The sequence below is a fragment of the Cydia pomonella genome, chromosome 1, assembly GCF_033807575.1.
Source record: "Cydia pomonella isolate Wapato2018A chromosome 1, ilCydPomo1, whole genome shotgun sequence".
In the NCBI taxonomy this organism is placed as follows: Eukaryota; Metazoa; Arthropoda; class Insecta; order Lepidoptera; family Tortricidae; genus Cydia; species Cydia pomonella.
In genome coordinates, this window is record NC_084703.1 from 48,504,650 (window position 1) to 48,529,948 (window position 25,299).

Genomic DNA, 25,299 nt, shown 5'->3' on the forward strand with positions numbered 1-25,299 from the left:
ATGCGAGCGTGGCCGATGGAGATAAGAGGTTGGTCCTCCTTAGACTGCTATATGTTGGCTAAAATATTGGCGAAGGCCTTCGAGATCCACCGGAAGATCGACGAGGGCACCTTCAGCTCGGTCTACCTTGGCTCCATGAGGCAGGATGCGAGCGTAGCCGATGGAGGCAAGAGGTTAGTCCTCCTTAGACTGCTATACGTTGGCTAAAATATTGGCGAAGGCCTTCGAGATCCACCGGAAGATCGGCGAGGGCACCTTCAGCTCGGTCTACCTTGGCTCCATAAAGCAGGATGCGAGCGTGGCCGATGGAGACAAGAGGTTGGTCCTCCTTAGACTCAAGACTGCTATACGTTGGCTAAAATATTGGCGAAGGCCTTCGAGATCCACCGGAAGATCGGCGAGGGCACCTTCAGCTCTGTCTACCTTGGCTCCATGAGGCAGGATGCGAGCGTAGCCGATGGAGGCAAGAGGTTAGTCCTCCTTAGACTGCTATACATTGGCTAAAATACTGAGTGCTGTGAGTTACAGCTATGGGAGAAGAAGAAAGCAACTCCATCTATAGCAAGACATTAACGTATTATATATCTTCTTCTTCCTCCTGCCCTTATCCCACGTTATGTGGGGTCGGCACAACATGTTCTTCTCTTCCATTCTCCTCTATCTTTCGTCACCTCAGCACACTCCTTTCTTTCTCATATTGTCTTTCACATTTAACATATTGTATATAGGATATATATTCTGATTTTTGTTTTTTACATCCGAAATTTAATAATTTTAATATTGACATATTCATGAGATATTTAATGACATCTAATGCATTAGAAGTAAGATATTGTACGCCAAATAAATAAATAAATATTATAGGACATTATTACACAAATTGACTAAGTCCCACAGTAAGCTCAATAAGGCTTGTGTTGAGGGTACTTAGACAACGATATATATAATATGTAAATATTTATAAATACTTAAATACATAGAAAACACCCATGACTCAGGAACACATCCATGCTCATCACACGAATAAATGTCCTTACCAGGATTTGAACCCGGGACCATCGGCTTCATAGGCAGGGTCACTACCCACTAGGCCAGAACGGTCGTCAACATACTGTCTGATTGTGACGCACTTTATGTAACAGCATCATTTCTTTCGTTCTCGTACAATAAATTATTTGTATTTGTATTCACAAATAAATGTCCTTACCCCTTACCAGGATTTGAACCCGGACCTCCTACTTCGTAGACTAGACTAGGAAGCCTAAACAAAAAATAAATGATTGATTATTATTTTAGATGGTTCGCCATCAAACATCTAGTGCCGACCACGCATCCCACAAGGGTGGCGCATGAGCTGCGCTGTCTAAGGGACATCGGGTAAGTGCATACAGTTATTATTTTATTATCCATTATTAGTTTATAACCGACGTAAAGGTTATTTTCGATTGTCAGCTTTTGCGAACTGACTGGCCGATATCGTCCGGCGGACTGGTAATCAGTGGGTCTATTAAGGGATAAATTGCGTGATAATAACTATCCTGTCTCTTACGGGCTCAATCTGTGATACCAACTTTCATCTAAACTGGTTCAACTTTAACGGTTTAAGAGTGAAGACGTAACCGACAGACAAAGTTTCATCCATTTATGATATGAGTAGGGAACTAGGAAAGTATTCTAGGGATTTTTCAATAAACCCTTTGTTTAATTTAACAAAATTAAAATTTTGTCTGTGACATATACTCGTATAGCTAAAAATGTTCAAAAATACCTCAGCTATCACCCCTTTTATATAAAACTATAAAACACTGTGATTTATTTATTTATTCATACTTTATTGCATGATAATTTATTTATTGTAATATGCCTACTTGAATAATAAACTATCTTTATCTGTGATATTAAATTGTACAAATGGCGGACTTAATGCCTTAAGGCATTTCTCTACCACTCAACCAATAATAGTGTAATAATTACAAACAGTGGAAAATTTTCTGTATATTGAATTAATTTCAAAAAAGCCTAGCGTATTCCCGTAGTAATTTATAGCGTATTTCACACTTTGTTCACATAATATGTGAACAAAGCGATAACCTTAGGAGAGTCCTATTAGTTCAGTATTATTTCACTACCTCTGAGTTCCTATAATTGGCTTCCTGTATCCTCTTTAATGTTTATGTTAACGTCACAGCCGTTGGATCAAAACATTACTGGGACCACAAAGAACAAGCCGCCTCGTGAGGAAATTGCCGCGCGAAGCAGCTCGGTCTGTGTTGACGTGCCTCGTCCGCATTGCTTTGGACGAGGCACGTCTCCAACGACCGAGCTGCTTCGCGCGGCGATTTCCTCGCGAGGCGGCTCACTGTGTGGACGCGCCTATTCGAGTGATTGTTTCAGCGGTAAGAACAATGTGATCGGAGTGGAGCTGTGCCTTCGAAACCTGGATCACGTCGTCTTCATTATGCCCTACATACCGCATCAGAAGTTTTCGGTGAGTATAGCGTGGGAATAGCACAGAATAAATAATACGAGTAGTACTATAGTGGTTCGATTTGAAGCTGGCCCGAAGCGGCTAATCTTTCTATTGTCTATTGTTAACTAAAACCGCGCGTGCCACTACCTGCAAAAAAAGGGTTATATACAGTGCAGGGCAGGGCCATGCCTTTGACGCAAAAATGACGTAATTTAACATACAGAGTTTTTTTTAACATAACAAATAGATAACTTACCTATTGACGCGTAGAAAATAAATATTTTTTACGTAAAATGCATCGTTGAAAATGATAAATATGTATATCATGTATTATTTAGTTCAGTAACAATAAAATGAAAGTCAGTTAGACGTTTTCTGTACTGATGGTCAGGGTAACAAATTATTAATTATTATGAAAAGACCTTGACATGTACGGGCCCTTCTTATATATAAATGTATGAAAAAATAAGTATTTTTTGTAACAGGAATACGTTGGCGATATGGAGGCCGACGAGCTGCGACAATACATGCGCGCACTCTTAACCGCACTGCGACACGTGCACACGTTCGGCGTCATACATCGAGACGTGAAGCCGAGCAACTTCCTATACGACCGCGAGCGGCGGCGGTGAGTGGCACTGTGTTCTATAGACGCGCGCAGTCTTACCCGCATTATGACACGTGCGTCATACACGGGGCGTGGAGCCGAGCAACTGCCTGTACGTCCACGAGCGGCGGCGGTGAGTGTCACTCTGTTCTATAGACACGCGCACTCTTACCCGTACACATGTTCGTCATACATGGGGCGTGGAGCTGAGCAATTTTCTGTACGACGGCTAGCGGCGGCGGTGAGTGTCACTACTTGTATACACGCGCGCACTCTTACCCGCGCTACGACATGTCCGTCATACACGGGGCGTGGCGCCGAGCAACTTCCTGTACAACCTCAAGCTGCGGCGGTGAGTGCCACTCTGTTCTATAGATGCGCGCACTCTTACCCGCACACATGTTTGTCATACATGGGGCGTGGAGCACAGAAACTTCCTGTACGACCACGAGCGGCGGCGGTGAGTGTCACTGTGTTCTATACACGCGCCCACTCTTACTCGCGCTACGACATATCCGTCATACCCGGGTCGTGGAGCCGAGCAACTTTCTGTACGACGGCAAGCGGCGGCGGTGAGTGTCACTACTTGTATACACGCGCACACTCTTACCCGCACTCAGACACCTCCGTTATACACGGGACGTACACAATATTAGATCTTTTATAGAATTGCTTTTGGAATAACTGCCGTAGGAAACGTATTTACTTTTTCGATATTCTCCCTATCACTTAGGTCGATTCACGAAAGCTGACGCAAATGAACGAAATTGTATGACTGATGTTTTATTCGTTTATTTGTTACACACACATAGATATTTCAATTCACTCGCCCATTCCATTTGCGCCAGCTTTTGTGATACGACCTTTACGCTGTGATATCGTTAGCGCGATCTATCTCGGACGTGGCGCCATCTCTGACCAGCTCCCTGTACTACGTGTGTATGTGATGCAGCTACGCGCTGGTGGACTTCGGCCTGGCGCAGCACACGGCGGTGCCCGCGCAGCCGCCGCTCGCGCAGCCGCCGCCCGCGCATCAACACCTGAAGCGGACGCGGGACGACGTCAGTACATTATACTCATACTCATTTACTCATAAAGTCAATTTATATGTCAAAATAAAATTACTACTAAATTAAAGTTTAAATCTAGCTTATTAATTAAAATAAACAACAAAGCCAGTTTACATGTCTTAAATAAAAAATAGAATTACAGTTATAATTAATTAAAATTGAGATCACAAATTAGAATCCCTTATACATTAAAATAAAATTAACAATTGAGATCATTATCATTGTCTGAATTAACATCATATTTTTTTTTTTTTTATTATTTATTTAGAAACTATAATTCTATCCGTAAGGAACTGTCCGAAACCGATTGGGCATGTTTATTAAATATGGATGTTGAGGAATCGGTTTCTTATTTTTATTCTGTTTTAAAAAGACTTATTTTAAGTTATATTCCTCATAAATGTGTTAACTCGAATAATGGGTACCCGCCTTGGTTTTCTTGTGCACTTATCAAGCTTCGTAAACAAAAATTATCAGTACATAAACGGTGGAAAAGGTATAGAAATCCCCTTGATAGGGCGGAGTTCGTACTCTTAAGATCCAGGGAGCATAAGATGGCTACTGAGTGTTATAAAACATATATTTCACTAACTGAAGATAAAATATATAGTAATCCATCATATTTTTGGTCTTTTATGAAATCTAAATTTCCAACTAATCATGTACCCGATCAAATGTCATACCTAAACGATACATCCAACGATGGTCTTACTATAAGTAATTACTTCAATGACTTTTTCAACTCGGTTTTTGTGCCTGATCTTTCTGTCGCTCCTGCCTGTCTACCTGTACCTGAGGACTCACTTATAGATCTTAGTTGCATTGATGTTACAGAGGATTGTGTTTATGGATTTTTGAAGAGAGTAAACGCTGGGAAGGGTAGTGGTACCGACATGATCCATCCTTATTTCATTATTATGTGTGCCCAAGAGTTAGCTGCACCCCTAACTCTAATTTATAAAAAATCATTGTCAGGTGGTTATTTCCCTGTGGTATGGAAAAGAGCCCTGATTACGCCTATTTATAAGAGCGGGGATGCTCACCTGGTTACAAACTATAGGCCAATTAGTAAATTAAATATTTTCGCAAAAATTTTAGAAAAAATAGTTTATAACAAAATTACAGCTGCTTTTTGTCATCATATCGCGCCCAGTCAACATGGTTTTTGCCAAGGTAGAAGTGTTGACACGAATCTACTTACCTTTTCTGATTTTATTATTAATAGGTTAGCCTCTGGGGGCCAGGTGGATGCCGTGTATACCGATTTTTCGAAGTGTTTCGATAAAATTAACCATAATAATTTGATCAAGAAACTTCTCGACCTCGGTATACACGGTGACCTCCTGAGGTGGATTAAATCTTACCTCTCTAATCGTAGTCAAGCTGTGGCCTTGAAAGGGTACACATCTCGTTTTCTCCCCATCCCCTCTGGAGTACCTCAGGGGTCACACCTTGGTCCTTTATTTTTTATCCTGTATATAAATGATATGGCGGCTTGCTTCCGTAGCTCTGAACACCTTATATATGCTGATGACACAAAGATTTATAAAGCCGTGTCTTCGGAGGCAGACTGCCTATTATTGCAAAAAGATTTAGATAATTTTATCCTATATTGCTCTAATAATCATTTGTTTTTAAACACAGAAAAATGTTTTGTTATCAGCTTTAATCGGAAACACAACCCGATAATTTATAATTATAATTTGTCTGGTAATAACATAGCACGAGTATCTTCCATTAAGGACTTAGGTATCACTATGGACTCGCAACTAAACTATAATGAGCATATTGATAATTTATGTAAACGTGCATATAAAAGGTTAGGAATGATTCTTCGTGTAGGACAGCCCTTCAAACGGCCAAATACTTATAAATTATTATTTTATTCTTTAGTTAGGAGTATCCTCGAATTCGGGAGTGTAATTTGGACACCACAATACCAAGTCCATATTGACCGTTTGGAGAGAATTCAAAACATTTTCTTAAAATCTCTAAGTTATAGAACAGGTACTTATTTTGTAAATTCAACGTTGGCGGCGAAACATTTTGGTGTACCTTCTCTTTTTAACCGTAGGATATACTTAGACGTTATGTTTTTGTTTAAAATTCTAAAAAATATTATTAATTGTCCTAATCTACTAAGATTAGTTCCTTTCAGTTGTCCGCATCACCCCTTACGCCCTTAATGCAAATTTTTGAATCTGATAGAAAAAATAACTGATATCTGTACTTATATATTAAAACAACTTACTTTTAACTATATCTTTTAGACTAGCCAACGAATTTTGAAAACAATCTACTTCGAATAGATTTTGATTATAGTAACTAGGAACTCGTCTGAAAAAGGTATGCCTGGAATAGTTTTTGACCGAAAAACGAATATGAAACAGCGACCGAGGGCGTAAGGGGTGATGCGGACAACTGAAAGGAACTAATCTTAGTAGATTAGGACAATTAATAATATTTTTTAGAATTTTAAACAAAAACATAACGTCTAAGTATATCCTACGGTTAAAAAGAGAAGGTACACCAAAATGTTTCGCCGCCAACGTTGAATTTACAAAATAAGTACCTGTTCTATAACTTAAAGATTTTAAGAAAATGTTTTGAATTCTCTCCAAACGGTCAATATGGACTTGGTATTGTGGTGTCCAAATTACACTCCCGAATTCGAGGATACTCCTAACTAAAGAATAAAATAATAATTTATAAGTATTTGGCCGTTTGAAGGCCTGTCCTACAAAATCCTGTCCTAAAATTAAAACTAAGCCTATTTATATGTCAAAATTAAATTAGAATTACAGTTATACATATTAGAGATGCCACGAATAATGGTTTTAAACCGAATATTCGGCCTCATTCTCGGCCAAAGCGCCGAATATTCGGCCTAAGGGCTCATTTAGACGGTGCGCGAACTCGCATGCGATTTTACTTACATAGCGAACTATTGAGGTTACATACAATTCAGCCGGCCGATCAATTACCGCAATGTAATGAAACTTGCATGCAAGTTCTCGAATCGTCTAAATAAGCCTTAATTCTCGGCCAAAGCGCCGAATATTTGGTAAAATACGTGAACTATTTTAAGTCACATTATGAAAACTGGTCTACAAAAACAATGTTTGCTAAGATTTTTCATCGCCATTAATTCATCGCTAACAAACTGTTTTACGGTTTGGCGAAACTTAACTATAGGAACTTTGTGCATTGTTTTGTAAAATAAATAAAAAATAGTGTTGCAACACCTGTGTTGTTGGTGGGTAATTAGTAAGGTCCGACCGAGAATGCTTTTTTGTCTTGGCCGAGAATGATACCGAGATCTCGCCTCGATTTTTGGCCGACTACGCCCCGTAAGGGCACCATTCGCCATCAAAAAGATGTTTTGCACTAAGTTACAATAAGATGTTTTTTTTTATTGGTAATTACTCTGAAACTAGGCGAAATCCAGAAAAGTTTATACGACGTTTTAGTCTCTAAATGTGATCAGGAATATACTGACCTGCAGCGAATGTGGTCGCACATTCGCTGCTAAGATTGGCTACGTCAGTCACCTGAGAGCGCAGAAAGCAGTTGCTGTGGCCGAAAACGGCTAGGAGACGATGATGATGAGCTTATCTTAATGTTTTTATCTTCTTCTTCTTCAGTCGGTCCCTCAATGCTGAGGATCGTGACATCATGTCCTTCTGTTGAAGACCAGATTCCTCCATTAGCTTCTATTCCTCGCCAAGCGCATGGTCTCGTGCAGTTGTTTTTATAGAATAGAATAGTTTATTCATTATAAAAACACAATATAAATTTGTACCTCAAACTGAAACTTATACGTATTTTAAATAATTATCGTCAAACATTCTAACTTTTACATTAAATATTACAAAAAAATGTACATTCTTTCATTTGATTTATATTGTTTTTCATTTATTATATCAACGTTAAATTCAGAGTAGTCATTAGTGAGGTATTCTTTAACGCTATACAGTAGCAGCGTTTTCAGGCGTTTACGGAAAGAATTCTCACTTTCAATATTCTTCATATGGTAAGGTAGTTTATTGTAAAGTTCACAGCCCATTGCATTCGGTATTGTATCAAGAGATCGTTTGGTATGGCGAGGGTTGCATTGAGACCGTATCTTGAATTCGTGGATGTTCTTTTTCATATACATGATTACCTCCATTATGTAAACTGAGATAGATGTTAAAACACTACCGTAAAACCACCCAACTATAGTCCAATACTGCAACTATGGTCCACAAGTTCAAAAGGAAATTGAGTATCTATACCAATGTTCCTTGTGGTTTACTCCTAGTTTTACCTTCCATTTATAAACATACTTTGCCTTAGAACTACAAAAATATAGTAAAAAACACACCTGAACGAGAAAAATTGAGTTTATTTGTGGACCATAGTTGGAAGCTTTGGACTATAGTTGGGTGGTTTTACGGTACATTTTTTAAAGTGTTGTTTACAATAATCTCTAAACTTTGCACCAACAAGTACTCTGATTGTTCGTTATTGCATCTTCAGGATGCGTTCACTATCAGAAGAGCTCCCCCACAGAATTATTCCATATGATATTATTGAGTGAACGTAAGCATAGTACCTAGGTCTCTTTTAAGCTATCATCCGATACCAAAGTTTTCAACTGTCGCAATGCATAAACACCCTTTGCCATTTTATTATACACCATTTCTATGTGTTTATTCCACTTTAGTTCAGAGTCTAATTGAAAACCCCGTAATTTAACTTCATTTACTGTCTGCAGGAGTCTATTTTTTCCTAGAGTAACTTTAATTGATGATGTTGGTCTTCTGGGCTGGAATACCATTACGTTCGTTTTATCGGAGTTCAGCTTTAGGCCATTTGCAGTAAACCAATCTTCACACAGATATATGGCTTTAGCGATCTTAATTTCTAGTTGTTCAAATGTTTCAGCACTCACTATGATCGATGTGTCATCAGCATATAACATCATCTTACCATCAATATTCAAAGCTGATAAATCATAGACGAATATGAGGAATAGCGTATTTCCCAATGCGGATCCCTGTGGTACGCAAATCGCAATATCCTTAGCGGAAGATCTTCTTCGCATTCCATTTATTTTTAGTTCAACTGACTGTTCTATTTGATAAGAAGGATTTAATTAATTCTCTGCGGTGATCCCTGACACCGTATATTTCCAACTTTTTTAGAATTAATGCGTGGTCTACGGTGTCGAAGGCCTTTGTCAAACCGAGAAATATCCCTGCAACTTTCAGTTTACTATCCGAGCACATAGAAACGTGTTTTGTAAATTCATGTGTCGCAGTCGTGGTTGTTTGGCCTTGTCGGTAAGCGAATTCCTATAGCTCTTTACTATTTAATCGCTGGATGGACATGCTGGTACCATGGTGGTGGTAATATACACATGGTTGACTCTGACGTTGCTTGCAGGACTCCGTCCTGCCGGGCGCCAAGCGCATGGCGCTGGACCTGTGCGTGCGGCGCGCGGCCCACTCGCCCGCACCCGCACCCGCACCCGCTCCCGTACTCGCGCCCACGCACGGCTGCGCGTGCGCCGGCGCGGGCGGCGTGTGCGGCGAGTGCGCCGTGTGGACGCCGCCGCGCGCCAACCGCGCCGGCACGCAGGGCTTCCGACCGCCCGAGGTACTATACAGCCATGTATATATTTATTCACCACACCAACTGGTAAAGGCCCTCTTGATTGTTCAGGAACTAATGAGAAAATTGCGTTTTATCCACATGTGGGGCAAAGTAATCAGATGCAAATTTTGAATCATTTCCTTATGTTAGCTGGTAGTAGAATTGACTTTTAAATGATGATTTTGGATGATAAATATTTAATTACGTTCATTTGGATTTGATTTGTTTTTTTTTTAAATGGTATTTCATAGTTATTATTTTCCTCGCGTTGGTGTGGTGAAAAATGTGTGTTTCACTCGAAGGCTAAGTTTGTTTAACCCTCGTGCCTTGAAACCCTCTCAATGCTCAAGATTCCACTTCTCGAACCACTCGCTACGCTTGTGGTTCAATTTTGGAATCTTTCGCTTGCTCGGGTATCAATATTAGCACGAGCGGTTAAACAACAACTTTGCCCCCCTTGTAAAACAAATAACTATTTCACCACACCAACTGGTAAAGGCTCTCTTGATTGTTTAAAGACTTAACGATAAAGTTGCGTTTTATCCACATGGGGGCAAATTATACAGATACAAATGTTGAATTCCTTACTTATGTTCGTTTAAAGATTCCGTATTCTCATAAGCAGGGCCCGTACCTTACATGCCGTTGACAGAAAAATGACGTCACGCTACATAGAGTATGATTCCAATTAGTATTTTCGTAATAATTAATCATTTATCAACCTCTTTAGGTAAGTTATACATATACTTGACAATCAGTACAGAAACGTCTAACTGACTTTCATCTTATTGTCACTCAAATAAATAATAGATTATTAATTTATTAAATAATAAATATTTTTTTATTTTTAACAGCGTAACAAGCTTTTATTCTCGTAACAAGTATTTATTTTGATACCCGTCAATAAGTAAGTTATCTAATTTTGTAGTATTGTAAAACAACTCCCTGTATGTTAAATTACGTCATTTTTGCGTCAACGGCATGAAAAGTACGGGCCTTGCTCATAAGAATTTGTACAATTCACTTGAAATGAGAACTTAAATATATACATTAGCTTTTCACGTGATAGCTGGTAGAATTGAATTTTGAATGATTAATTTATTACGAATGCGCGTCAGACGTTTGCCGCGCGCCAGTGTAGACGTGTTTGTTTATGGTGCGCGTGGTAAAAAAATAATAGCAATGAACCAATAGCGAAGCCGGATAGAGATACGCGGCCAGCAACCCCGTTTTTTTCTGAGATATGTATAGTGCTTTTCTCAAACTTGCAATTAAAACAAAAATTCTAGTTAATTTGTTTCGTGGCGACCTACTCGGCTCGCCACTCTACCAGCGGTGCCTTGCGTGTAGTCCGCGCGCATGCGCGATGCGCCGTCGCCGTTGCTTAGCAACGAATATGCACAACAACGGTGATTTGCTGTGCATAATCGTTGCTAAGCAACGGTATCGTACCTATATTTGTTGAATGCCAAGATGTTGTGTCACAATGTGACGTTAAAAAACAAAAGTAGGTTGCTTTACAGTCCTAGGTGTGTAAGGCTGTATGAAATTCCTTTACATATCATCTTCACTCATCGCACCTGATATGTAGTATTTCCGGACCTGATTTGACGTAAGTCATGTCATCATTTCATAGCAAGTTTGAGAAGAAGTAAATTTCAAATCAGATTTCAACAGGATGTTAAGAGGCTGTCAATACCTAAAGCGCGCACACTGTCTATTTGTATCGGAGTAAATGAGATAGCACTGTCGCATGTTACTGGGCCTGGGCAAGGGAATAATAAGAAAAATATTTAAATAAAAAAAAGTGGATTATTAGTGTAATATTTTACTCAACAGCGGTTTAGATATAAATGTTTTGGAATTGTGATTTTAATTGCAGACCCATAAGTCAAAACAATAAAGACATAGAACCGTTTAATTGTGATTTTTAGACCAATCTTTGCAATTATTTTCTATCGAGCCGATTTCGTTCAATCATGTATCCAACATCGAGTACAACCACGGTCTTTGAAATATAGTTTTAAATATATTTTTCTTACTTGACTAAAACAAATAGTCTTTCTTAAAAAACTGTTTAAGTAATCATCAATTTCAAGGACATTGGGTGTTGACAGCCTCTTAACCTCTTGAACGCCAGACAGCGAAGGAATTTGCCGTGCCCCGGACGCAGGCGATCACGATTATTTAAACGAAATTGAACTTTACGGAGTCGCGCGTTAGTCCCTATTGCATTGGCGAAACTGTCGGCTGTAGGCGTCCTTGGCAAGTATTTCAGATGTCGGCCATAGCCGCAGGGATCGGAAACCGGTATTTTTTGTATGGGAACGAAAACGGTATTTTTTCGTTCTTTGTTAATTACTTCATTTCTAATTAGGCAATCTAATAATACGAAGTCGTTATCTGAAAACACAACTGAGTCCTACATTTAGAGTATAAAATAAACCGAAATATATGGTTATTGCGATCTCTTCTTCCTCCTGCCCTTATCCCACGTTATGTGGGGTCGGCACAACATGTTCTTCTCTTCCATTCTCCTCTATCTTTCGTCACCTCAGCACTCACTCCTTTCTTTCTCATATCCTCTTTCACACAATCCATCCATCGTTTTTTGGGTCTACCATCCGCTCTCCGTCCATCAATATTCATTCCTAACATTCTTTTTCCTATATGGCATTCATCCCTCCTCATTAAATGCCCATACCACGCTAACCTACCACTCCTTATCTTCTCCACTACCGGTGCTACTTTCAAACTTCCCCTTATATACTCATTCTTAATTCGATCCTTTCTCGTCACTCCACACATCCATCTCAACATTCTCATTTCCGCTGCGTGCACTCTTCTTTCATCCGTCACTTTCCTCGCCCAGCATTCTGATCCATACATTACAACAGGTCTCACGATCGTCCTGTAGATTTTCCCCTTAAGTTTAAGGGGCATTCGTGGATCGCAAGTTGTTCCAGAGACCTGTCGCCATTTCATCCATCCCGCATTTATTCTATTTTTCACGTCACGGTCGATGTTGCCGTCACTTTGGATCAATGACCCAAGGTACCGGAAATCGGAGCAGACTGGTAGGGTTCCGATCCCTGCATAGCCGACGGTGGCGGTCTAAAGGTTAAGTGACGAGACGCTCGCAGGTGTTCTTCAAGTACCCGTACCAGAGCACGGCGGTGGACATGTGGGCGGCGGGCGTCATCCTGGCCAGCGCCCTGTCCGGCCGGTACCCCTTCTTCCGCGCCACCGACGACCTGACCGCCCTGGCGGAGATCACGGAGCTGCTGGGCACAGAGGCGCTGCAGCGGACCGCAAGGGCGCTAGGTAACTAAAATCACTATGCTTAAGTTTTTCTATGTACATTCAAATTTATTTAATTTATTATTATTCCAGGGCCCGTACTTTTCATGCCGTTGACGCAAAAATGACGTAATTTAACATACAGGGAGTTGTTTTACAATACTACAAATTTAGATAACTTACTTATTGACGGGTATCAAAATAAATACTTGTTACAAGAATAAAAGCTTGGAAGAGATCGCTGTTTAGCGATAAGTCCGCCTGTTGTTACCTACATATTTATACCTTTACATACTTTGTACCATATTTTTTTTGTAGTGTGCAATAAAGCATTTTATTATTATTATTAAAAGCTGTTAAAAATAAAAAAAATATGTATTATTTAAAAAATTAATAATCTATTATTTATTTGTGTGACAATGCAACATTTAATAAGAATAAATTGATGTCAAATAAACAGTCACCAAAAATGATTTCTCATTAATAAAATATATCTAAATAATATATCTCACTCCTCATGCTTTGAAGACACGCTAAACGGTTACAAGAATATAGACAACGTGTGAACCGGAGCATAACTCTGCGGAGACCGCAGCCCGGGCCACTTTGTTGCGGCTTCTGCGGGCCCGAGCCAATATGACATCTGTCAATTCGTAAAAATGTTTATTTATAATTTATATGAAAATTGTGTGTGATATACCGATTCAAGAAACATTTGCAAAGTGCTACTTAACTTCTTCTTTCTTCTACTGAATTAGTGTCAGCAAAAGTGTTCGCTGAAGTCGTGTTACTACGTGACTCTCCCGTATTTGTTTTAATATTCTATTAATTTCTCGTTTCGTAAGTAGTTTTAGTTTATTTAAGCATCTATTCGTTTGTAATTCTACGTACGGGTTTAGCTCTTTGTTTTGATACTTAGTTTTTTTTGATATGTTTTCTTTCTAATCTATGTCATCTCAACCCTGTTTTAACCCGCCGGAGTTGCTGTGTTGCCCCATTTGTGGAGATAATAAGCAATATAAAGGTCGGCGGGGGCTGGCGATCCATACAGCTTATAAGCATGGCACCCGTATGGCTGTCGAACCTCCACTGCCCAGCGCTTCTCAACCTGCGCCATCATCGCCAGCCCGGGGCTACACATCATCTTCACAAACAGGCGAAATACCTCTAGCGAATAGGCTAGGGTTTTTAAAAACGAATGTTCCAGTTATAAAGAGAATACCCCGCGGTGCGCGCTTGTGTGTTGCACGCTGCCTCACTGAGTGCGTAGCCAAGGTTGTTGACGAGAATTCTACCCAAGCATGGGAGCGTCTTCTTACCTTCTCTTACATAGTCCTGCACGCAGACAAATCCAGCAAAGCCTCACTTACCTCTCAAATTAAAAATAATACATCATTTACCTCTTATCCACCAGCTACCTACCAATCTCGTGAAAATTATACTAGAACTCTTCATAATTCACTTAATAACAAAATAAGATCAATCGAAAACAAATTTTCGGAAGGAGACGTGAGTGGAGCTGCCCGTCTTTTATTCTCCCGCGACGACATAGCTGCGCACTCTGCTGAGAACTACGCCGCCTTGACTGAAAAACACCCTGCCCCTGCCGCCTCCTCGACGCTGCCAGTTCCGCCCGCCTCAGACGAACCAACGATACATGTATGCGAAGACGCAGTGTTGCAAGCCATAGCCTCGTTTCCTAACGGATCTGCTGGTGGAATAGATGGTTTGTGTCCACAGCACCTAAAGGACCTGACTACGAAGTCTGTAGGCGAAGCGAGATCAGATCTGTTAAAGAAACTTACAGCTTTAATAAACCTAATGTTATCGGGTCGCGTACACCCTGAGATAGTCCCTCTGTTGTACGGTGCTAATCTTGTGGCCCTAGCAAAGAAAGATGGCGGGATTCGTCCAATCGCCGTGGGATGCACTTTAAGAAGATTGGCCTCAAAGCTCTGCTGCAGTAAAATCAACAAACAGCTGACAAACGTCTTTAAACCGCGGCAGCTAGGTTTTGGCATCAAGGGCGGCTGCGAGGCAGCAGTGCACGCTGCGCGCACGTTTTTGAATCGTCCGGATTATGAAGTTTTTGTAAAATTAGATGTTAAAAATGCCTTTAATTCGATTGACCGCGGTGCTCTGTTAGCAGAAGTGAAAAAAGAATTGCCAATCCTTAATAATTATTTATGGCAATGCTACGGAGCACCATCTAAATTATTCTTTGGAGACAAAACTATTTTATCGAGCATGGGCTGTCAACAAGGAGACCCGCTTGGGCCCGCCATTTTCAGTTTAGTCATTCATCCAATTATCACTAAACTAAATTCAAAATTCAACCTCTGGTATTTAGATGACGGATCCCTTGGCGGCGATGCCCTAAACGTTTTACAGGATATTCAATATATCATAAACCAATTTTCCAAAATTGGACTATCTTTAAACTTCACCAAATGTGAGATATTTATGCCAGATCACCTTCCATCCGAAAAAAAAATCGATATTTTAACAAAATTTAATGGGGTCCTGCCAAATATTTCTGTTCACTCTAAATCATCCCTCACTCTTTTAGGCTCCCCAGTTTTCGATGAATCTGTTAACCCTATAATTAACTGCAAACTAAATTTATTCAATAGTACTTCTGATCTTCTGTTTAAAATAAATCCCCATATAGCGTTTTTCATCATTCGTTTCTGTCTGTTCACCCCAAAATTTATGTATTTACTCCGTAGTTGCTCAATTTGGAAATTCCCATCAATCCTTTCATCAATTGACTCCTCCCTTCAGGAAACTTTATCAAAAATTCTAAACATTCATTTTGAAATTAGACCCTGGATCCAAGCGGTTCTCCCAATAAGATTTGGGGGACTAGGTGTTCGCACATCCTCTAGCGTGGCTCTACCTGCTTTCCTGTCCTCTGTGTATGGTTCGCTGTCTCTCGTCGGTATTATTTTAAACCGCTCTACGATACCTGTCGATGAGATAGCGAACCTGAAGGAGGCCAGGGAGGCCTGGTGTGAGTCGTGCCCGGGAGCTGACATCCCAGTTGCCCGTCATTGTCAGCGGGATTGGGACTCTCCACGCTTAAAGTTAGTCCATGCCTCACTTCTCGAAGACAGCCCAGACGATTATGAACGTGCGCGCATCCTGGCGGTTTCGGCCCCCGAGTCGGGACACTGGTTGAATGCTTACCCTGCTAAACAGATCGGCACTGTTCTGGACCCAAATAGCTTAAGAATAGCAATATGCTTGAGGTTAGGGTCCAGAATATGTGTACCTCACACGTGCACCTGCGGCAAAAATGTGGACCAGCTGGGCCGCCATGGCCTCTCTTGCTTAAGAAGCGCCGGTCGAATATATCGCCACGGTACTATAAACGATTTGATCCGTCGCGCGCTTGCCACCGTGTCTGTGCCTGCGGTTTTAGAACCCGTGGGCATGGCGAGAGACGACGGCAAGCGTCCCGACGGAGCTACCTTAGTGCCGTGGAAACTAGGAAGGGCCCTGGTGTGGGACGCAACGTGTGTCGACACCTTTGCACAGTCCCACATTGGATCAACCCGCATTCAGGCCGGCGCTGCGGCTGACCAGGCCCAGATCCTCAAGCGACGCAAATACTCAGCCTTACTCAACGACTATGAGTTTGCGGCGCTCGCGGTTGAGACTTTGGGTCCCTGGTCAGCCGACATGAAAGCATTCATGAGGGCATTGTCGGCGCGGCTGGTCGACACAACAGGGGACCCCAGGACTGGCGCGTACCTCTCTCAACGCATCTCCCTTGCGATACAGAGAGGTAACGCCGCCAGTGTCATGGGGTCTATGCCGCAGGCCGACTTATTGGACGGGGTGTTCTCTATGTAATTGGGTTTATTATTATTTTGTAGGTAAGTATATTTTTATTTTTCCTTTGTTATTTTTAGGTTTAACTAGTTTTCATTTCATAATAGTATTATTTAATTTAGTTAGTTTTATTTAATTTTATTGCAATAAATAAACTGATTTACATTTAATTACTTTTTAATATTTAAAAAAATTTTTTTTTGGAAAATTAACTGTCATGTAGTTTCCTTAAACGTACTTACCAATACCCCGAAGTTCTTCTCTTCTTCCTCGCGTTGTCCCGGCATTTTGCCACGGCTCATAGGAGCCTGGGGTCCGCTTGACAACTAATCCCAAGATTTGGCGTAGGCACTAGTTTTTACGAAAGCGACTGCCATCTGACCTTCCAACCCAGAGGATAAACTAGGCCTTGTTGGGATTAGTCCGGTTTCCTCACGATGTTTTCCTTCACCGAAAAGCGACTGGTAAATATCAAATGATATTTCGTACATAAGTTCCGAAAAACTCATTGGTACGAGCCGGGGTTTGAACCCGCGACCTCCGGATTGCAAGTCGCACGCATTGCAAGACCGAATACCCCGAAGTTAACGGAATTCAATAAAAACACGGTGTATATTACATAGCTTAAAAAAATCGCACTTTTCTATTAAAATATAAGCTTGTTTCTATACTTTTGGCCCGGAGTGTATATAAGTATTTATATCAACATACGTATATATTTTTTGACGACCGGTTTGGCCTAGTGGGTAGTGACCCTGCCTACGAAGCTGATGGTCCCGGGTTCAAATCCTGGTAAGGGCATTTATTCGTGTAATGAGTACGGATATTTGTTCCTGAGTCATGGGTGTTTTCTATGTATTTATAAATATTTATATATTATATATATCGTTGTCTAAGTACCCTCAACACAAGCCTTATTGAGCTTACTGTGGGACTTAGTCAATTTGTGTAATAATGTCCTATAATATTTATTTATTTATTTATTTATTTATATATGGTCGCCTAGTTCCCATAGTACAAGTTCGGGCCAAGGTTTAAGATCTGTCCCAAATTTTTATTTTTATACCATAAAATTCGAATTTCAACTTCTCTTTTTAAAAGTACAGTCAGCGAGAAAAGCTTGTACCAAAGATATATTTTTCTACAAAATCTAATATCATATCTATTTTTTTTTCAATTGTACATCGAAATTTAAAATTAGGAAACTAGTCTATAACGAAATCAATGTGTAGCTATTAGTTAAGTTGCACATATGTTTATTTTAAGGCTGTTTTCTCAATAAATAAATAAAAAGCTGTCGTAGGCTGCCGCCTGGTGACGTCGACGCACCGCCACGGGCTCTGCCTGCGCAAGCTGTCGGCGCGGCTGCGCGGCGCGCGGCCCGGGCCCGGGCCCGCCGCGCCCGCCTGCGCCAAGTGCAGGCGGCGCAACGCGGGCTGCGTCTGCCGAGACGACACGCCGGTAACACTACTCACACTACTAAGATACTTTTTTTTTTATACAGGAGGCAAACGAGCAGACGGAGACGGGTAAGGGCTTGTGCACAAATCACGCGACGTTTTTTCGGCAATTTTTTTGACTCTCCAACGTGGTATGATGGAAAGGGACAAACGATTATTAGCGGCTTGTCAACTTTAGTAGACGTTTATGTTTTTTTTTTTCTATTATTATTTAGGGATTTACAATCAATATTAATATTATAGTCTTAAATCTACTTAAATAGTGTAACACAAATAAATAAACTTGTTTGGCCTCAACTGATGTAGGCTCAGCCAAAATAAACTGGAATTCACCCATATCTAACCTATATTTATTAGGAGAACAAACAAACAAAAGTAAAATGTACATAAGGTTCTATTAAAACTAATTACACGTAAAACATTCATTTTCCTCCACGACAGTCCTCACCGAGATACACAGTCCAGTTCAGTTTACTTATTCTAATTACGATATGCATATCTTATACCTTTAAACGAGCAATTCTTGTATATATATAAATATATATATTTCCGGGATCTCGGAAACGGCTCTAACGATTTTGCTGAAATTTGGTATATGGGGGTTTTTGGGGGTAAACAATCGATCTAGATTAGTCTTATGTTTGGGAAAACGCGTGTTTTCGAGTTTTCGTGAGTTTTTCTTTCGACGCAGAATATGGTCGCTAATTTCGTGTTGCCGGCCACTGTCCGTCTGGTCCAGCGGGTTAAGACGCGGACTGCTAATCGAGTGTTACGGGTTCGAATCTCGCCCGGTGACTAACTCTTGTTTTTTTTTTTTTATATGTTCAAGTTTATGTATAATTTTTTAATTTTTATTGTTTTAGACAAGTTTAATTTAGTAAAAAAATGTAGTTAAGATTATCACCTATACACCACCATATTACAATAAATAGTTATAACCGATCGCCCAGGTACTCTATTTTCTATTGGCACAAACTATTGCATGTTAGTAAACGAAAATGTTGGTACCAGGCGTACACGCACGACCCGCTGCGGTCCGTGTGCGGGTTCCCCGACGCAGCGTTTGCGTTGGCGGCGCGGCTGCTGGAGCCCGACCCGCGCGCGCGCATCACCGCCGCCGAGGCGCTGCGGCACCCCTTCCTGGCGGAGCCCCTATAGCCAGCCCGGTGAGTATTAAATTTCATTTAATTTATTCAACATTAAAAGTCATGTGCATTACAGAAGATGTTAGTTGGATGTAATCAGTACATGACACCCGGATAGGGCGCATAATGTTAGTACTTGTGAGGTACCTAATTACCTACTTATACACCGTGTTTTTTTTTGATTTGCGTTAATTTCGAGGGTGCATTCCTGAGCTGGAATTAAGTAACTTTCTCAAAGACACCGATATTCTAATTAACTCCATTTCGGAGATAATCAATCATTAATTTTTATCTTATAAGGCCCTTACGAGCGTGTATGCCTTAGGGCCTGTTTACATATTGATTAGTGTTTAGTGCGAGTTCATACATTTGCTACTAAACGTAAGTAATATCTCGGACGATCGACGTTCGAAATGACATTGATATGTCACAGTTTTCAATTGTTTGGTTGAGTTAAATGTAATGCCCGTGTTACAACAACGCTATATGCAACATTGTTACTTTTTATAAAAATAGTAAAAAAAAAAAAAAAATTTTTGAAATTCCGCAATATTGCGCGTGATCATATATTACTGTTCAGGCATCAATTATATTTTAATAGAATATAATATATCACCTTTGTGTGTTTTTGTATGAACGTGTATAGAGTAAACAATATAGGTTAGTTTGTAGATTGCATATTTTACTAGTCATTTTATAAAAATATATGATGAATACTGCAATGAAATACTGTGAATTACAATAGGAGACTTAGCATATTACTAGAAAGCTATATTAAAAAAAAATAAGTTGACCATACATCAAAATAAGAACCCTCTATGAAAAAAAAGTTATACCGTAAAAACATGGTGATATATTATTGGCCGGTACTGTATTCCGAAATACACCTTCACGCATTACAATAAGGCTCGCTTTTCCTTGTTACAGATACGTCGGCAAACCCGGTAGCCCGACGAGGACGTCCATAGGAAAATAATATAAAGGTGAAATAGATTAGTTAGTTAATAATATATAAGGTATTCTTTGATATGGCAAAGTATGGGAAAGCCACCTTACATTGAATGTGTATGTATTGACATTTTCCTGATTTTAAAATCCCGCCCATGATGCCGGCGTGCGCGATAGAGATAGTAATAGGTGTGAGAGTCAGGATGGCGGGTGTACCTAAATAAAAATAAACAAAAAGCATACCATATTTTTGTATCAAATTTTTTATTAAATTTAGTACCTCATTTAAAAAGAATTACCTCCAGGTTATTACCAAACAACAGTACTATTAGTACATTTCACTCATTAGTACTTTACTTATTCCTGACGTTATATACATGATTGAAAAAGGGTTTTCTTAGGAAGAATCTCTCGACACGGGGCCTGGCTTTTTTAAAGATATGATTTACTGAGTTAATTAAACTAACCAAATTAAACGTATATTAATTCCTGACGTTAAAAATAATTATACCAAAGCATTTTTCCTTAAAAATGAAATCGGTAAGGTGTAGCAATGTGAAAAGTTAAACTTGAAAACCACAAATATAATGCCTCAATTTATTTTTAAATCTATAATTGATGAAGATACAAAATTGGTACACAAATATGTTTTTTATAGAATTTACCAATAATAGCGGGATCATTGCGTATGAATGAATGAATGAAATACTTTATTGCGATAAAATACACCCGCCGTTCTCACTGTCAGAATGGCGGGTGTATTGTTTTTCGGTAATAACTGGAAGTACCGAGAGGTACTATTTTTAAGTAAGTAAATATTCTTTATTGTGCACCATACATTTAAAAATAGTCAGGAAATGAAAAAACACGTAAAAGTTAGGTAACAACAGGCGGTCTTATCGCTAAGAAGCGATCTCTTCCAGACAACCTTTGGGTAGCAGGAAACTATGGACTTACAACATTGAACGGGTAGTGCCGATATACATATAATATATCATCATATATCATATATATATCTTCATATTTTTATGAAGGATATATGCTTTTTATTTATTTTTATTTAGATACACCCACCATCCTTACTCTCACGAACCGGCGGGTCACTGTACGAAATTCATCTTCGTATATTATACAACATTAATTCAAAAAAATTATCCCACTATTGTATAGTGGTACTGACCCCCTGCCCAAAAGTTAAAAAAGTTGAACCATCTAAATAAGATGTAAAAAGCTTAGCTGGGTCCAATTATGTGGGGTGTCGTTTTTGCGACATTGACCTCATTAAGTATATATTATAAGTCCCTAAGAAAAAGACGTGACCGATAAGGCGATACACACACTGCCATGGGTGAGCTGAGCGACAAAATCGCCCCGCGCTGACGCGTCCTCAATGTGTTTCAGTGTTTAGTTCATACATTTGTTACTTGCTACTTGTCTTTGTGGCAAATGTATGTATTCGCAATAAACATTAATCATAGTGTAAACAGGCCCCAATGTGAAGGCTAGCCACGGTTACACTTCAGCCTGCCTTTGACCTTAGGGGTCATCCATAATAGTACATTACGATACAAGTGCAAAAAATAGGAAATTCGAAACGAGTGGCGATAACTTAAAACACGACCGAAGGGAGTGTTTTAAATCGACACGAGTTGCGAATTACCTATTCGCACATGTATTGTACAACGTTTTACAGTACATATGGCCCTTTAAATGTTCGATACAGTAACGTAATATGCTAATTTTCACACTAGTGCGGTAAAGTAGCACCATATGTACTGTAAATTACATTACACGAATGCTGTTTTTTTTTTAACTATTTATTCAGCTGAACTAATACAAAACTTTTCTTAGTGTTTTTCGGAATAAAATATTTTTTTTCTGTAAATTATGTTAACGTAATTAATTTCATCGTGTTTGAAAACTACACAACTACATGTAAGAGGACCTTTAGCTTAAGTGTTTTTCTAACACTTGCACACTTTGATACCTTGTCGCTCCGCTTGCCTAGATAGACCGGCGGTGTCAGTGTGTGTACAACCTATCTAGTGTTATTTTATGTTCATTAAAAGATGGCTGTTTTTGTAATAATGTAATTATTTATTTTCAAAAATAAGATTATGTATGTACAAAGGTGTCCTTATATATATTTAATAGCATATTCATTAATAATTACGTATTGATTAATTCCCTCAAAAAGTAGGCCTTGTACCTGCATGAGAAGTATTGAAATTGAAAAAAAATACGATTAAAATTTAAATTATATACTGCAACTGATTTTTAAGACAATGCGACGTTCCACGGGTAAAGTTACTTGGCGCTCGGCACTAACGCGTTATCGACGACGCTCCAATACTGATGCGGTTCTACGCCAGGTACCTTCACCGGGGGAACGTCACATATTAACACGACCAAAATAACAGAACGCTTACGCATGCACTTTAGTTATTAGGTTTAGTTCATGTGTCGTTCTCATATAAAAGGGGCCTTTGCGGCAGGCAGGCAGAATAAAAAAAAAAAACAGACAAGTGCTAGTCGGACTTGGAAATTTGACTTTTAACTTAGAAGCTTGATTTACACAGCTTCAAGGGACTTTAGACCTAATATATGGTTTTAATTTCAACTCAATACTTCCACGCGTTTCTCTAGTAGTCTAGAATTTTTTTTTTTAATCCCTCGATAAAGAGCGGTAATCGGAACTATGGGAGTAAAACTTTAACAAAACTGCGGACATAAAATACTGCATACAGCACTAAAAATATTATATTATTATTATTATTTAAACTTTATTGCACAAGTACAAGTATGACGTACAATAGGCGGACTTAATGCCTTGAGGCATTCTCTACCAGTCAACCACTGGGCCAAACAGAAATTTGCTAAGGTGGGTGCAGTGTGAAAAAAATATTCCAAAATTAAATACTAAGTCTAATACTACTAAGCCAGTATACAAACTAATAGGTAATATATATAATACTTTTATAAACTACACAAATTATCATTATAAATTCATATATAAATTAATATAATAATAATTAATATTCATGTCTATAGGGATAGGAATAGTATAGTACTTACAGCCATAAAAATATTTACATTCATAGATATTCGAATATGTTTAAGGCTATAAGCACTCTTTTTACGTCCGCTTGATAAGTTTTGTTAAAGTTTTACTCCCATAGTTCCGATCACTGATAGAGTCTTGACAGAGAGACAAGTAATACTGCTAGGGTTCCGTTTTTTCCTTTTTTGGGTAGGGAACCCTAAAATGCCGCCTGTGACGGTCCATTTTCCATATGAGAACGTCACATGATTACTATAAGTAGAATTTTAGTTGTATTTGTTGGTTAGTTTTAACCATGGTTTAACGTAGATCTCAAGCGGTGTCACCCGCGCTACTTGACAGTGTTTTTGACACCAACCGACGTTCAGATCTATCTTGAACAAGGTTTGAGATTCCAAATGGTTCTTGATTATTCATAATTCTGACATTTTTGATTGAAATATTTTTGACGAAAGCTTGAACTCTGAATCAATATATTATTATTATATACTTGTTTTTTGTTAAAATTAAGTTAAGTTTGTTAGAAGTGGCCAATGACTATAGCAGTCACCCTATCTGGGGCGCGCACGGCCGTCCGCTCAGTGCTCAGCGAACTGACTACATCTTTAGAAAATATCAACCCAATTGACGCAACAAGGAAACATTAACCCCCTTATTCGTAACATGTACTAAAGTTACGATGCCGCTAGTAATCGTTTGTCCCTTTCCATCATACCAATACGTCGGAAAGGGACAAACGATGATCAGCGGCATCGTAACTTTAGTACACGTTTATGAATAAGGGGGTTAATGATGTAGTTTTAGCAAGTATTTTTTATACTTAAGTATAAAAATAGTTATATCGCTAAAATACAATACGTAAACGAGATTTAGATAGAGTGAAACCATGATAAATTGGCTTCGATTTTGATAGCGCAGACAGTGCAAGTGTTATTCTAAACGTCTATAAAATTATGACGTTTACTTAACTAAGGTCCTGGCAGAATATCAGCGATGTGGCTTGCCGCGTCATCATGCTGAGCCAGCGCCTATTCTCTGCCACGACACATGGTTTTGCATTCAAGAATTGTAAACTAGTTTTAAGAATAATTCTAAGCTGCATGTTCTTCTTATTGTCTATACCTACCTACCATGTATGTTGTGGAAACGAATAAAGTTTTTATCTATCTATCTATCTATCTAACACTTGCACAGGCTATCAAAATCGCTGCCAAGCTTGGCCGGACTCTAGGTCCTTGTCGTCAATCAGGCGCGATATGTAATGTGATGAACAGACATACGGCGGGAAATTTGCCATTAACTATATGGATTGTTGTCCCTACCGGGAAACATACTTTGTACAGTCAGCGTCAAATACTTTGTAGCAACCAAAGTAGCCAAATAGTTCGGTACACCATATATTTAGTATGGTGTACCGAACTATTTGGCCACTTTGAGTGCTACGAAGTATTTGACGCTGACTGTACCATCACGTGGGGCTTACCGATATCAAACAGAATTTGAAATAAAGGTGGAAGAGGTATTGTCAAAGAAAACTTTGTAGCCACAGTAAATTTACTGCCATATTTCGACATGATTAAAACTTTTAGAATGCCATTTGACTTTGATTCTTATTCTATCACTGATATGTGTTAAATTTGTTAAAAATCAAAAAGTGGCGCCATCTTATCGGACATAACCAAAGGTTGTGGCGCCATCGCTCGAAACGTTGCCGCCAGACCTTTGGCCTTTGATCTATTAGATGGCACCACTTTTTGATAT

General features: G+C 39.4%; 1 protein-coding gene across 1 annotated transcript; it reads left to right on the forward strand.

The window, feature by feature from the left end:
- Positions 1 to 24,179, forward strand: LOC133527997 (cell division cycle 7-related protein kinase-like). The gene is made up of 11 exons (XM_061865597.1): positions 1 to 106; positions 189 to 318; positions 1,297 to 1,377; positions 2,395 to 2,488; positions 2,956 to 3,098; positions 4,030 to 4,138; positions 9,578 to 9,790; positions 12,931 to 13,111; positions 18,228 to 18,385; positions 19,396 to 19,550; positions 20,457 to 24,179. Exons 1-10 carry the CDS (start codon positions 1 to 3, stop codon positions 19,540 to 19,542), a joined length of 1,362 nt encoding a protein of 453 aa, XP_061721581.1. The 3' UTR covers positions 19,543 to 19,550; positions 20,457 to 24,179.
- The last annotated feature ends 1,120 nt before the right edge of the window (positions 24,180 to 25,299 follow it).